This window comes from Carettochelys insculpta, chromosome 21 (assembly GCF_033958435.1).
Source record: "Carettochelys insculpta isolate YL-2023 chromosome 21, ASM3395843v1, whole genome shotgun sequence".
NCBI classification, from domain to species: Eukaryota; Metazoa; Chordata; order Testudines; family Carettochelyidae; genus Carettochelys; species Carettochelys insculpta.
Window position 1 is genome coordinate 21,560,507 of NC_134157.1, and position 14,410 is coordinate 21,574,916.

Below are 14,410 nucleotides of genomic sequence, written 5' to 3' on the forward strand. Positions count from 1 at the left end.
GGCAGCAAAAAAGAATTAGGGGTATGGAATAGCTTCCGTAAGAGGAGAGATTTGAAAACAAGGACTGCTCGGCTTGGAAAAGAGATGACAAGGAGGGATATAATAGAGGTTCTTCAAATAATGAGTGTTGAGGCAAATGTGAATAAGAAAGCATCCTTTACCCCTTCAAACACTGCAAAAACTGTGGGTCACCGGCTGGAATTAAGAGATAGCAGGCTTAAACAAACATAAGGAAGAGTTTCTTCGCACAACACACAACCTGTGACACTCGTTACCAGGGACTGTTCTGAAGGCCAGAAATATAACTGGGTTCAAAAAAAGAATTCAGTAAGTTCCTGGAGGATCTGTCTGTCTGTCAGTGACTTAACTCAGACAGTCAGGGATCCAGCCTCATGTTTTGAGTGTTCCTCAGCCTCTGATTGCCAGAAGTAGGGTCTGGACAACGGGGGATGCATCAGTCAACATTGCCCTGTTCTGGGCATTCCATCTGAATCATCTGGTACTGCAAGACAGGCTACAGAGCTAGGAGGATCATTGGTCTGTCCCATTATGGCTGCTCTAATGTTCTTGTGTTTTAAATCTGGGGGTTTTATTATTATTATTGGATGTTTTCAGTCTCAAAGATTTTTGAAAAACAAAACCCACAAAACACTCTTCATTGCAAATCCTTCAGTTTTCCAGCCTCATCTTATGACTCAAAGCAATTTTGGCCATCCAAGATAAGACAACTACTAATTTAACTACTAACCCCACAAAGCTCCCCCAGAACCACCTGAGCATTGTAAAAACTAACCCTGCCAAAGCAATCCTCCACTCTCTGTACACTGAATGCATGTTTCCCAGTGGGCCACATGCTCACCACACTCCCTGGAACAACTCCATCCACTTTCAGAGAGTTATTTCCAGCTTTCACCAGCAATAGTAAAAAGAGATGCAGCCTCTCAGCATTTGAATACCTACACAGCTAGTGCTGAGACTCGGCTCTAGTCGGAAGGGCCAGATCGGCAGGTTTTTAAAATTGTTAATTACAAAACAATACAGGAAGAATAGAAATGCCTAAATTTTTTGGTCTGACCATAAATGACCAGGAAAAAAATTAAGTTGCGAAGAGAGGACATTTTTGTACTGAAATTATACCGAGATCTAGCTAATGTACTTCAGATGGGAACATTATAAACTGACTTCTTGCCAGTCAGTTTATACAAAAGCACAAACAAAAGAACTGGATTAATTTTTTTTTTTAAATTATTCAGAGCTAAATACCATTCCCGCAACTCAGAACAATGTGCTATGTAAACAAGCTAACGCACTAAACTGCAGAGAAACAAGGGGAAGGGCCAGGCCTCAGCTGACTAAAACCACCGTAGTGCCATGAGTCTTAGCACATCTCATCACACTTCTCCAGACAGCTCAAAGCACATCATAAAGCCAGGAGAACCTCATTACCCCATTTCACACACAGACAACGGCGATGACCAGCAACGGAGCCAGAATTCCACATGCATTGGGAGGTGCTGCCATTTGAAATTCAGGCAACTCTTCAAGCAGCGACCTCGGCCACTCTGCCTGGCTGCCGAAGGTTACAGATCACATAGTGACAAGGATCAGAGAGGTCGCCATGTTAGTCTGTATCTTTGAGAACAGCAAGAAGTCCTGTGGCACCTTATGGACTAACAGATATCTTAGAGCATAAGCTTTCCTGGGCAAAGACCCGCTTCCCTAGATGCATCTGATGGAGCGCGTCTTTGCCCACAAAAGCTGATGCTCCAAAATATCTGTTAGTCTATAAGGTACCACAGGACTTCTTGCTGTTCTCAAAACCACACGGCATGAAACGTAATGGGGCAGCTGAGAGAAGAACACCTAAAGCTCCGCTGTGCTCCCCCGAAACTCAAGAAGCGTTTGCTGCATGGCTTCTCTGTGGCTCTGCCGGCGTTCCCTCAGCCTCAGCAGTAACCGAGGAGAGGTTTGATCCTGACATTCTTTTCTCACCCCTCCCCTGCTTCTCCCCAGCCCATCTGCATACTCACGGAAATGCCCAGGTTTTATTTACCCGCCAAGCCTCTAGCCATCTTTCAGTGATTTGATGCTTGTTCCCCACAAGGCTGACAGGCTGGGGGTAGCGGCATATCCCTTTGAATAGTGTGAGAGCCCTCAGGGGTGACCACCGTGTGCTCGGTTTGTTTCGAGGCCTGCCTGCACTGCCAGGTGTATTCACAGCCAGGCTGTGCATGTTGTGGACAGCCAGGAGAGTGAAAGGCACTGCTCAGCAACCAGGCAGACAGACCCTCACACCCTCAAAGGGCTAACCAGTTACAGCCCCTCCTTCCCAGGCCCTTCCTGCAAGGAGTGGCAGTGCCAAGCCCATACACCAGGATACTGCTCTGCTACGGCCAGACAGCTGCATTTCTAACCCAACAGAGCTTTTAAAAAAGCTGTTTCTTCTCCCGCAAAACACAGCGAGAGGGAAGTTGACTCAACGTGCTGAGCCCCTGTACCAATCGAGCTGAACGCACTAACTCTGGGGAGTCTGTATTCCCGGAGCATTGCTGGGGAAAACTGTCTGGGTTTCTTTGTCTGCTGACAGAAATCCAACACCCTTGGGAACTAGATGGCTCCGGAAATCAGCAATAGAACAGGAAATCTTTCACCTCCAAGTCACCAGGCCTGGCTGTGGTCAGCGGTAACCGGAAGTGACGGGTGTGCTGTCACCTACAGAGAATGAGTTGGTGGTTTCAGGTTTTCAGCTCCCAACGGAGGGGCCCAGGCCACACTGCAAGTCCCTGCCATGACCTGGGTCCCCTGTGGCAGGAAGGCTTGGGAAGCTAGCACTGCCTCTTTGCGTGCTGTAGCTGGGCTGTGGACACTGGGCTGGGAGTCCCGCAGAAGCTGTGTGTATCAATAACCCCTTTCTGGAGCTGAGGCCAAGTCACCAGACTCAGAGAAGGTAACAGCCCTCCAAATCAGGGCTACTATGGGAAGCGCCAGCAGGCCTGGATCGCTGGCGCCGGGGCAGCCCTAAGGACAAGTCCCTTCTGAGCTGCTCTACCAAATTCTTGCTCTAAAGACTGGAAACAAAATAAAGAACAAAGTCCTCTGGTATTGTCCTCTTACCGCATGGGCGCCAGGAGAGCCAGCACAGCCTCGCCGCTCCGGGGACGAGCTGTCCAACATGCACCATACGGCGAAGAATGCCAGGCATTGCTGGGCCGCTGGCCGCGGCCTGGGATGAGAGCCAGGCGCTCGGCGAGGAGATGGGCAGCTGTGGTCAGGCCGCAAGAGGAGATGAAAGATGGAGAGCCGGAGGCTTGCCCAGACGAAAGCTCATGTTCTCTTGATTACAGGCTCAGTCCTGCATCAGCTCCCCCCCGCCATGCAGCAGCACTGGCTTTGATGGGCTCTCACTGTGCGCAAGAGCTGCAGGATTGGGTGACTGGCCGAGGGAGAGCTGCAGCCTCTCTATCACGCGCAACAGGAGACAGAGAACGGCCATGACATTCCCAGAGTTTTGTAACAGCCGGCAATGGAAACCTGCGACCTCCCGCCAGGGGACTGTTCCACAGCGCTGCCAGGCTTGCAGAGCACGAGGCCGGGTTCTCTCTCTCCACACCCCTCCGTTTCCGGGGTCGCCCTGCCCCCCGGGAAGCAAGCAAGGATTATTACCTCATTTTGCAGACTGGGAAACAGATTACGGAGGTTTGCCCAGGCCTCGGCGCGCAAAGCCAGCACAGAACACGATGCCCCTGCCTGCCGGGGTCCAGCCTGGGACCATTCCCTCCCTGCACTTCTATCTGCTGAAGGTCCCTCAGTCACAACCTACAAGATTTCTGCTCCTACTGCAGCCATTTGCCTCAGGCCAGGTATTTCTGCCACCTGAGCCCAGTCTACTCTGGTTGGCAACACAGCTGTATCCTGACGCTTGTTCTGGGCGCCTCGCCCCATGCCAGAGACTCGGAACGTTGGGTGGCGCCAAGGAGCCTTGCAGGGAACAGGCTGGTGGCACCTCATGCTCTGCACATGGGACAGACGCTCTGCCCCAGGGGCACTGGAAGAGATCTGTAGTGGGGGGCTGAGAGCCACTGAACCAAACCAGAAGCCCCTTGTGAAATGGAAAGCACAGCAGGCCAGAGGGTGCTGCAGCCCCCCCCACATTCATTCCAACCCCTCCGATCCTCCCCACGCCTGCAGCAGAGCCACAGCTAACGAGCTTCCAAACTCTGCGGCTACCCCCTCCTCCGCCCAGCTCTTTCCCCGGCTGGCAGAAGAAACCCCCATTTCAGCTGGCGGTAGAAGCTTGCGTCTATTCGCGAGTGACTCCATCTCCAGAGGCAAGTCTCAGGGTGGGAGCCCTTAACTCTCGGCTGGGAAGAACCTGCCTGTGGCCGTTCCCCGGAGGGGCTCCCAATGCTTTGCAGCCGCTCGATCGTCCCTGCCAAGAGGCGGGAAGGACAGCTGCCCCCTCGCTGGAGGAGGTGCCCGAAGGTCTGCCCAAGAGATGGACCCAGAGCTTCTGAGTTCTCCCCCTCTCCCGACAACCATTTTGCTTTTTCAGGCTGGACTGCCCCTTGGAGGCCTGCCAGGCTGCGCCCAGAGGAGCTTCTGGCAGCTCTACCCTGCTGGCTGGAGCCTGGCTCTGTGCTCCTTGGGAAGGCAGGCTGCCAGCTGCAGCAGGGACCTGCCAGCACAGCTGGGCGTGTGTGAAATCGTGGCCCATGGAGGCAGGGCCTTGCGGAGCAGAACTCCCTGCTCAGTCGGGTCAACTCCCCGTTTCGGGCTCAGCCCCAGGTCACTTCTGGCAACAGATTGGCAAGAGGCAGGCAGAGGCGACGATTTGGCAGGTCAGGGGCTAGGGTTGGGCTGCAGCCTGTGCAGTGAGGCTGGAGGCTGGTGGTGACCCGGCCATGTCAGCTGGCTGCACAGGAGCTGGAAGTAGGGATGCTGGGGAGAGGGCGCCGGAGCACCCCAGCTCGGAAGGATTTGCATTATATACAGCGTCCAGCTTGGTTGAACAGGTCCCAGCTCTTCCCCCACCCCCAACTGTATAAATGGTCTCAGCCCCTTGCCTGGCCCTGGGTGGGAAGCAGATCTGCCTTGTCCCCTCTGGCTGGGGCTCCCTGGGCCACACTCCCTCCAGGCTTTACGCTGCCCCTCTGCCTGTCTGCCCAGGCCCTGGGCTCTGCCTCGGGCACCAGGAGCACCGCTCTGCAGGGCACTGCTGCGCCGGCTGGCTGGGCCCTCCCACCAGCCCCATGCAAAGGGCAGCCAGGCTCACCTCCAGGCACAGCACATGGTGCCTGCAGCCCAGGGGCAACGGGGGGCGTGGGGGGGCAGCGCCCAGCTGAGCCAGCCCCAGAGCAGGTCTCTGCAGGCAGCTGCGAGGGGCACTGCCTGGCCCAGCCCCGCTCCCTTGGCCGGGCTGCCGGCTCCAGGATGATGGCTGGGGCTGGGGCACAGGTGCAGGGCCCAGCACTGCAGGGACCCCTCGAGTGGGGCTGCCCAGCCTCGGCGCATCTGAAAGGCGGGGGCGCAGCGCAGGGGTGAATACGGTAATCAAAACACGGCCTCTACGAGGGTCGTGGGCCCCCCACGTGTCCGGAGACCCCGAGCAGCGCCCGCCGGCCGGGGACAGTGAGCGGGGGAGGGTTGAACTCCTTGAGCCCCCCCCCCCAGCTAGACGTGCAGCTCGGGACGCGTCTGCCGCTGCCCCGGCCTCCAGCCATGGCCAGACCTGATCCCCCAGGGGCCTTCCAGCAGCGGGGGGCAGCTGTGGGGCACCGAGCGCTCTCCCACCGCGAGCGGCGCCAGCGGGGACGGACGGACGGACACAGAGCAGCGGAGCGCATCTCTCCCGTGCACACGCCCCGCGCTTAACCCCGGGCCCCGACGCACCCGCCGCAGCCCCCGCCCGGCTCTCGGCACCCCGCGCCTGGGGCAGCCGCCGACGGCCGCGCGGGGGTCGGGGCTTTGCAGCCCCGCGGCCTCGGGCGGTCGCTGCGGCAGGTGCTCAGCCCGACCGGACCCCGCCCCGCCCCGGGCGCTGTCACGGCCGGGCTCGGGGCCCCCAGGCCGGGACACAAATGAGAGGCGGGACAGACCCAGCGGGTGCGAGACTTTCCCGGGGAGGCGGCGTGTCCCCGCCCGAGCCCCGCTCCTAGGGCGAGGCCGCGGCTGCTCCGTGTCTTCAGCCGCAGCCAACTTGAGCGGGAACAAATATTTGCCCCGAAATATTCCGTTGCTTCTAAGAAACCCATCGACAGCCAACAACCAACAAAGCAACCAACCAACCAGCAACCACAAACCAACAACAAAACTAACAACAACCAACCACCACAAACCAACCAACCAAACAACAAAACAACCAACAACCAACCAACCAGCAACCACAAACCAACAACAAAACTAACAACAACCAACCACCACAAACCAACCAACCAAACAACAAAACAAACAACAACCAACCAACCAACCACCACAAACCAACCAACCAACAGCAACCCAACCAACCAACAACAAAAACAAACAACAAACAACCAGCAACCACAAACCAACAACAAAACTAACAACAACCAACCACCACAAACCAACCAACCAGCAACCACAAACCAACAACAAAACTAACAACAACCAACCAACCAACCACCACAAACCAACCAACCAACCAACCAACCAACAGCAACCCAACCAACCAACCAACAACAACCAACCAGCAACCACAAACCAACAACAAAAACAAACAACAACCAACCAACCAACCACCACAAACCAACCAACCAAACAACAACCAACCAACCAACCACCACAAACCAACAACAAAATAAACAACCAACCAACCAACCAGCAACCACAAACCAACAACAAAATAAACAACCAACCAACCAACCAACCAGCAACCACAAACCAACCAACAACAACAAACCAACCAACCACCAACAAAACAAACAATGAAACCAACCAACCAACCAACCAAATAAACAACAAACAACAAACCAACCAACAAAATAAACAACAAACAACAAACCAAACAACCAACAACCAAGAACAGGCAATAAAACAACCAACAACAACACAAGCAACCAACAAGCAACAAAACCACCAACCACCAAACAAAACCCAACAAACAAAACAACAACCACACCCACCACCAACCAATAAACTGACCGACCACCAAACAACAACCAATAACGAAACAACAAACCAACCAGCCATCAACCACCAGCCACAAACAAAACGACAAGCGAGGAACGAAAAGCAACGAAACAAACCCGCCAACTAACAAACCAACCAGCAAGCGGCCAGCAAGGACGGGGCTGGTTGTTGCGGTTGTTGTTTTCCAGCGTCCGGCCGCCGAACGGACGGGCCGGGGGACGCGCTGCGCCTCGGCCGCTGCTGTCGGTTTCAAGGACCCTTCCCGGGGGCGGGTGCCGCGGGAGGCGCTGGTGTCTCGGCGCTGCGGGCTGGTTCGCGGTGTGTTCCCAGCCGGGGCGAGGAGCCCGAGCTCGGGCCCTTCCGCCGGGCGCCGCCTGCGAGGGGTTCCCGGGCCCGGCTGAACGCACCGCCCGCTGCTGGCGGCCCCGGCCCCGGCCCCGGCCCCACGAACGGGCCAAAGTCCGGGGCCGACGGGCCCGAGGCTGCGCTGGCCGGTCCCGCCACCCCGCGGCACACGAGGCGCTGGGGCGCGCAGTGGGGACCCGCGGAGCGGGGCCAGGCGCACTCCGGGACCGGGACCGGGACCCCTGCCCGTAGCTCCCGAGACCAGCGGCCGCACCCCCGCCCCAGCCGGGCCGGCACCGCAGGGAGGCGCCGCGAGCTTCGGAACCCTGCAGGGCGGCCTCGAGCTCCCCGTCCGCGGGGCCCCCCAGCCCGGCTCGGCCGCTCTGCGGGGGTCGCTGGCCCGGCCGGGAGCGGCGTTTTCCCCGGAGCCCCCCGGCCACGCGGCGCAGAACGGCAGCGCCGGGGCCCCTCCGCCGCACACCAGCAGCTCCCCGAGAGCCGCAGGCCCGGGGCCGGCTGGGCTCACACCGGGCACTGGCGGGCGCCCCGCACACACGCGGCATGAAACCGGGCTCCCGGCCCAGCCTGGCCCCGCCAAGCCGGTGAGCGACCAGCAATCGGCGGCCCGGGCAGGGGGCCACGGCGCTGCGTGAGCGCGTCACTCCCCAAAGCCTTCGGGACACACACCGCGGTACGCGGCTGTACAGCGCCTGACACGCCGGGCCGGGCCGGGGCCCTGAGGCTGCACCTGCCCCACAAACCACATCAGAGTCGCGAGAAAACGCGCCCGGGCTGCGAGCGGCCGAGCAGCAAAGCCGCAGCCCGGGACGCCCCGGGGTCCGCTCCAAGGGCCCCAGCGGGAGCAACCGGCTGCGGCCGCAAACCTCGGCTAACCCGAGCTGCCCGCCTGCGCCAGCGCCTGGCACAGCGAGGTCGGAGGTGGGCTTGGCCCGCGCAGCGCCGAGCACAGCCCCGCCCCGCCCCCCGGAGAAGCCGGGCCGGAACCGGGCAGCCCAGGGCCAGCGGCGAAGCCAAGCCCGGGGGAGCGGCCGGCTCTGCGCAGGGCTCCGCTCGGACGCGGCCGGGCGGGGAAGGGGCCGGGGCCGGGGCGGCAGCGCCAGCTGCGCCTCAGTTTCCCCGAGCGCGGGCAGCGCCGGCTGGAGATGACGTGGGCCCCGGCCCGCGGCCTTGGCTTGAGGCGGGTGGGGGCGGGGAGCCCGGCTCTCCCCACCGGGGCGGCCCTGCGCCCCCACGGCCCTTCCACGCGGGGCCCCTGGCGCTCGAGCCTCCTGCTCCGCCCGCGGAGCGCCGGGCCGGGGACCCCCTGGGCAGCCCGGGGGCTCCGGGTGCCAGCCCTGGCGCGGGAGCGCGGCTCGGCCCAGCGGGGGGGGCTCCTGCCGCCCGGGCCCGGCGCCTTCCTCTTGCGGGGAAACTGAGGCACCAGCGCCCTGGAAGGCGCACACGGCGCGGCCCTTAGCGCGCAGGCCGGGGCGGGACTCGGGAGAAGCCCGCCGGGAAGGGAGCCGCGCTCAGCCACAGCCCGGGGCCCCGGTCCCCGCCGGGCGGCTGCTGTGGGTGGGGGGTCCCCGCGCGCTGCCCCCAGGGCAGGGGCGGGCGAGGGCGGCAGGTCCCCTCCCGGGCCCGGGGCGGCGCTCGCGGGGACCGAACTCGCCGTGTCGGGCGCAGACGGAGGGTCGCTCCCGCAGCGTCGGGACGCGGGGTGCGCCCGGCCCCCGCCCTGGCCCAGGGTCCCGCTTCCAGCTCCCGGGGCAGCCGCGCGCCGCGGAGCGAGAGGCGAAGGCCGGGACGTCCCGCAGCAGCGGCGGGCGGGGCGCCGGGACAGGCAGTGCCCGGCCCGCAGGGCAGCGGGAGCTCCCCGGGGCGCTGCCCTGGTTCCCCGCCGGCCGCTCCCGGCGCTGGGCGCACGTGGACCCGACCCCCCTTGCAAAGGGCGAGGGACGCCCAGCGCCCCGGAGAGCGGCCGGACCGGGCCCGCAGGCGGGGCTCAGCGGCACCCGAAGCGCCGCGGGCCCGGCCGATCCCGCCCCGCCCCGGACCACCGCCGCTGGGGTACGGCCCGCGGGGACTGGGCTGCGGCGCTGTGCGCTCGGCCGTGCCGGGTGCCCCCAGTCCCGGCGCGGTGCGGAGCCGGGCGCTCCGCCGAGACGCCCCAGCCAGCGGCGGGGCGGGCGCGGCTCCCCGGCAGCGACGGACGTGCGGGTCGCCGAGCGGGGCCTGTCAGTGGGACGGGGGAGGGTCCCTCGGGCAGGGCCAGGACACGGCCCGTGCGCCCAGCGCCAGCCGCAGGCTCAGGACGCGCCTCTGGAGTCCTGCCCCGCCCGGAGCGCAGCGCCCGGCCCCAGAGCCGCACACGCCCAAGGGAGCCGGGGCTCGGCGGGGGCCGCCCGGGCCTCTCCTCCCGGGTGCGAGCGGGACCTACCCCCGGGCCGGCGCGGGGCGCACGTCACCCTGGGCCGGGCCGGGCCGGGCCGGCTCCCCCCCGCTCCCGGCGGGATAAACGCGGCCCTGCAGCCGGGCGGCGGCCAGGAGGAGGCGGCAGAGCCGCGGGTGAGCCCGGCCCGCCGCACCGGTCGCAGAGGCACCTCGGGCGCGCTGTGCGGGCAGCCCGGCTCCCCGCTGCTCCCGGCCGGGGGCGCCCGAGCTGGCCCGGCCCGGCCCGGCCCTGCGCAAGGCCCCAGCGCGGCGCTGGGCTGCCCGCCGGGAGCGCGGCACCGGGGCAGCTGCCGGCAGGGAGCGCCGGGCGGAGGCTCCTTCCTTCCCCCTGCCCGGCCCGGCTGGTCTCCGCCCGGACCCGCGGCTCCCGCAGCGCCGCCCCGCTCCCTCCGCCGCCCGCAGCCGGCCGGGTTGCGCCGTCGGGGAGGGCCGGGCCGGCGCCCCGCGGGGCCCTACCTGAAATAGTCCATCTTGCAGAAGATCTCCTGGTTCTTGACGTAGCAGCTGCTCTGCTGGCGCAGCGGCGCGCGGCACACGGAACACTCCAGGCAGCGCCCGTGCCAGGTCAGGTTGTTCACCTGGCGGACAAGGGAGCGGTGAGCGCGGGGCGTGCGCCCGGCCCGGCCCGGCCCGGCCCCCGCCCGCCCGGCCCTCACCTTGAGCAGGTACCGGTCCAGGATCTCCAGGCCGCAGCTGGAGCAGACGTTCCTGCCGGAGGCGGAGGCGGAGGAGGCGGAGGAGGGCGGGGAGCAGACGGACGGCGTGGACGGGGTGCTGGGGGCCGAGCGGACATCGTCCTTCTCCAGGGCGCCGGGCAGCGCCTCCCCGTCCGGCTGGGCCTGCGGAGACAGCCCGAGGCGCTGAGCGTGGCCCTGCCCGGCCCGGGGCTCCCACCCGCAGCCGCCCCGCTGCGCCCCGCAGCCGCCCGGCGGCCTTACCATGCTCGGGGGGGCCTGGCCGTCCAGGCGGCGGCCGCTTCCCTGGCCGCGGGGGCCGTCCGGGGCCGTCACCTGGCGGAGAGAGAGAGCGGGAGAGGGAGCCGGGCCGGGCCGGGCCGCCCGCCGGGCTCGGGCGCTATATAAGGCGGCGGGGAACAAAGCCGCCGGGCTCTCTAGTGCCCATTCAGCTCCCGCGCCACAAAAGCGGCGGCGGCTCCGCGCGGGGATTGGATCCGCTCCCCGCCCGCACTTAACCCGGGCCCTTGAGCTAATCGCTCGGTTCCCGGGCGCGCCCGGCGCTCCGCGCACAAACCCCCCGCAATTAGCAGCCGCCGCAGCGCCGGGCTGAGTGTCAATTGCGGCTGTCAATCAGGCCGCGGCGGCCGCTTTAATGGCAGCAATTAGCGCCGATCTCCCCCCGCGGCCGGCTGGGGAGCGCCCTGCGAGCGCGGGGGGGACGCGGCGGCCGCTCCCCGGGCCCGGCTGCGGCTGCGGAGTGAGCGGCCGGGGGGCAGCGACGTGGGGCCCCCGCGCCCGGCCCGGTCCGGCCCGGTTCAGGCGCCCGGAGCCACGTGCAGGGAGGAGGGACCCCCCGGCCCGGCCCCGCTCACCTTCCCCGCGGGGGCGCCGGCGGCCGGGCGCGGCGGGGCCACGGGCTCATTCTTCCAGTACATGGGCAGCCGGCGCGGCCGGAGACGCGTCCCGGGCTCGGGCGCCGGGCGGCGGCGGGGAAGCGTGTCCCGGCGCGGGCAGGTCCGGGCCCGCGGAGCCTCCCCGGGCCGGCAGCGCTGCGAGCCGGCGGCAGCTGCTGTCTGCGCTCCCGGGGCGGCCGAGCCGGACTCTGGCCCCACCTTCGCCGCCCCCCGCGCCCGGGGCGGGGCAGCCACCTGCGGGGGCGCGGGCCGGGCCGACACGTGGCCGGCTCAGGCTCGGGGCCCGGCCCGGCCCGGCCGCGGAGGGAGGGAGGGAGGGAGGGGGCGGCCCGGCAGGACTGTGCGCGCCCCGGCGGCTGCCGGCCCTACGGGGAGGGGCCCGAGCTCCGCTCCACTCCGAGCCCGCGGGGCGGGGAGCGACCCTGGCCCGGCTCCCAGGGCCCTGAGGTCGGGCAGCGGCTCCAGGTCCCGGCGGGGCCGGGCGGACCAGCTCCGGGCTCCCGCCGCTCCGCACCCCGGCGGGCCCCGCTGCCCCTTCCCGGAGCGGCGCCGGCTGAGCCGGGCTGCAGCCAACGGCCGGGGCGGGCCGGGCAGAGCCGCCGGCCGCAGCCGAGGAAGGAGACCCCGGCCGAGGCGCTGGCCGGAGCGGGCGGCGCCTGTCCCCGCAGACGGACACCTGCAGCCCGGCTGGGCGGCCCCGCGGGGCGTTCGGGGGCAGCGCCTGAGAGCCGCGTTCGTCCCGCCGCCGCCGCCGCCGCCTCCTGCTCCCGTGGGCGCGGCTGGGGGACCGCCGCGGTGGCGGGGGAGGAGGGTGAGTCCCCTGGGGGGCTGCACGTTCCCTCCCGCCCCCTGGGAACACCAGGCGCGGGCCTCAGTTTCCCCGGGCGCCGCGTCCGGCGCGGTGCTGCCGGGAGTTGCGGGCAGTCTGGCCCCGGGTGACCCCTCTCCTCCCCGGAAAGGGGACAAAGGCGCCCGCCTGCTCGGAACAGGAGCTGGAGCTGGGCTGGCTCGAGGGGGGGAAGGAGGCCAGGGCCCGGCTTGGGGACCCGTCTGGGCCCCTCTCCCCAGGAGGGATCGTCCTGAGGGCTGCTGGCTGTGCGCTGGGGCTGGCCCCTGCCCTGGCCCGCGCCTAACAAACCTGCTGCTCTCCCTGCGCTGAGTCAGGGCTGCCTACAGATGGGGGGCAGGGCCTGGGGCCCCCCACCCTCCGGCCTTGCGGGCAGACCCCCCCATCCTCCAAAACACTGCCCGACCTGTCTGCAAGCCCGAGCAGCACTTGGAGGCCCGGGGGCGCCGAGTTCTGCCTGAAGACCGTTCCCTTTGGAAGGGGGACAGCCCAGCTTGGCAGCACAACCCTGAGCTTTTCCCCGGCGTTGGGATCTAGCAGTCCCGGTCTCAAAGGCTTTCATTAGTAACCTGATCATTGGAGAGCAGAGAAGCAGCAGCAGTTGCCCCATGAAGGAATTCTGGGGAAGTAACCGGAGATGATGAAAGCTGGAGATGGATACTCGGGGTTATTGGTTTTGACAGCTAAATTGGTCAGCAAGAGGGAGATCAGATGAAAGTCATCTTAGAACACATACAAGACGGCGGGGTTGTGCCAACAACCAAGGGAAACCAAGACAATGCAAAGGTAAGATTAATGGTCCATCCTCCCCTCAGCCCTTGGGGCCTCTCCCCAGCGACCCGAGGAGGCCACCTATGCCCAACACACCACCATCGATCCTCCCACATCTCTCTGGACTCGGCTGTCAACCCAGATACTCCACGTGGCAGGACGTCACCGTGAGCCCAAAGAGCCCTGTCTACACCAGGGACCACAGCCGCACCTGACAGGCCCGTCCCAGCCCCGCTAACGGCATGGCTAGAACTGCCTCGCTGGGATGGACTTGGCTCGCTCTGCGGACCAGGCCGGAGGAGTAAAGTGGCAGCTGGAACAGGGACAAATGCAAAGGAAGGAAGGCTGGAAAGATACGTTCAGCTGTTCTCCACGCTGACAGGTCCCCAGCGAGCTGGGGCCTGCACCCCAGAGGAATGCGGAGAAAATAAGGACACGGCTCTGGGTTCACAGCCAGGAGGCAAGCAGGTGTGTTAAGTAATGCGGGGCTGGGGCGGCCATAGCACAAACACAGGGGCTAACCGGTGATTTTCTGTATTCTCCGTTGCTGCCCGTGGAAATCACCAGCGCCAAGGTACGAGCTCTCCCGTTTCAGCCTGGTTTACACCAGCATGTCAAGCGCCTGTGACCACCATGCATCAACCTCGGTATGCACCTCTGCACTCAAACCTGGCTTCCCCCGCTGGAAGGGCCCTGTTACGGCAATGCAGTAACTCTGAACCATGGGAAGCTGTCATCAATACACTGTGGCCACTGCTGTGTGAGCATAGTCACCGCCTGACTAGTGACTACCTCGAGTCCACCGGCTGCTGCACAATGCCCGACAGCAACAGCTCTGTGACAGTTGTGAACTCCACTGCCCAGGGGCCATGGAGACCAGGCGACCGCCCTCCTCCGCAGAAGCTGTTCTGAGCATTTTTGAAACGCCTTTGCCAGACTGTGCACCTTGGTGAGCCTACCTCCCCCCACACCCTTGCTGTGTGCAGCTGCCCAGACAATCACGCTCTATGCTCCTCCCTGGAGCAGACACAAGACCGTCTCGCCTGGACCCGTGGAGAGAAGAGCAGATACAGCTACAGCCCTGCTGTAGAAACGTGCACAGCCATGAAGAGGTTGCACAGAAGAAGGGGTAGCCCAAGGATGAGCAGCAGAGCCACAGGAAAGTGAAGGAACTGAAGCAGGCCTACCATAAGGCCAGGGAGACCAACTGAAAATCCACCATTCAACCTGTCCCACCAACAAATCAGGGGCTGAGC

At 64.7% G+C, this 14,410-nt stretch overlaps 1 protein-coding gene across 1 annotated transcript in view; it reads right to left on the reverse strand.

Moving 5' to 3' along the window:
- The window catches only part of LHX6 (LIM homeobox 6), a 35,260-nt gene extending 23,458 nt beyond the window's left edge, over positions 1-11,802 (reverse strand). Inside the window, exons 1-4 of the mRNA XM_075015220.1 lie at positions 11,495-11,802; positions 10,884-10,955; positions 10,602-10,784; positions 10,402-10,523 (exon numbers count right to left, since the gene is read on the reverse strand). Coding sequence (XP_074871321.1) covers positions 10,402-10,523; positions 10,602-10,784; positions 10,884-10,955; positions 11,495-11,557 — 440 coding nt within the window. The 5' untranslated portion in view covers positions 11,558-11,802. The remainder of the gene's footprint in view (positions 1-10,401; positions 10,524-10,601; positions 10,785-10,883; positions 10,956-11,494) is intronic.
- Positions 11,803-14,410: the final 2,608 nt, after the last annotated feature.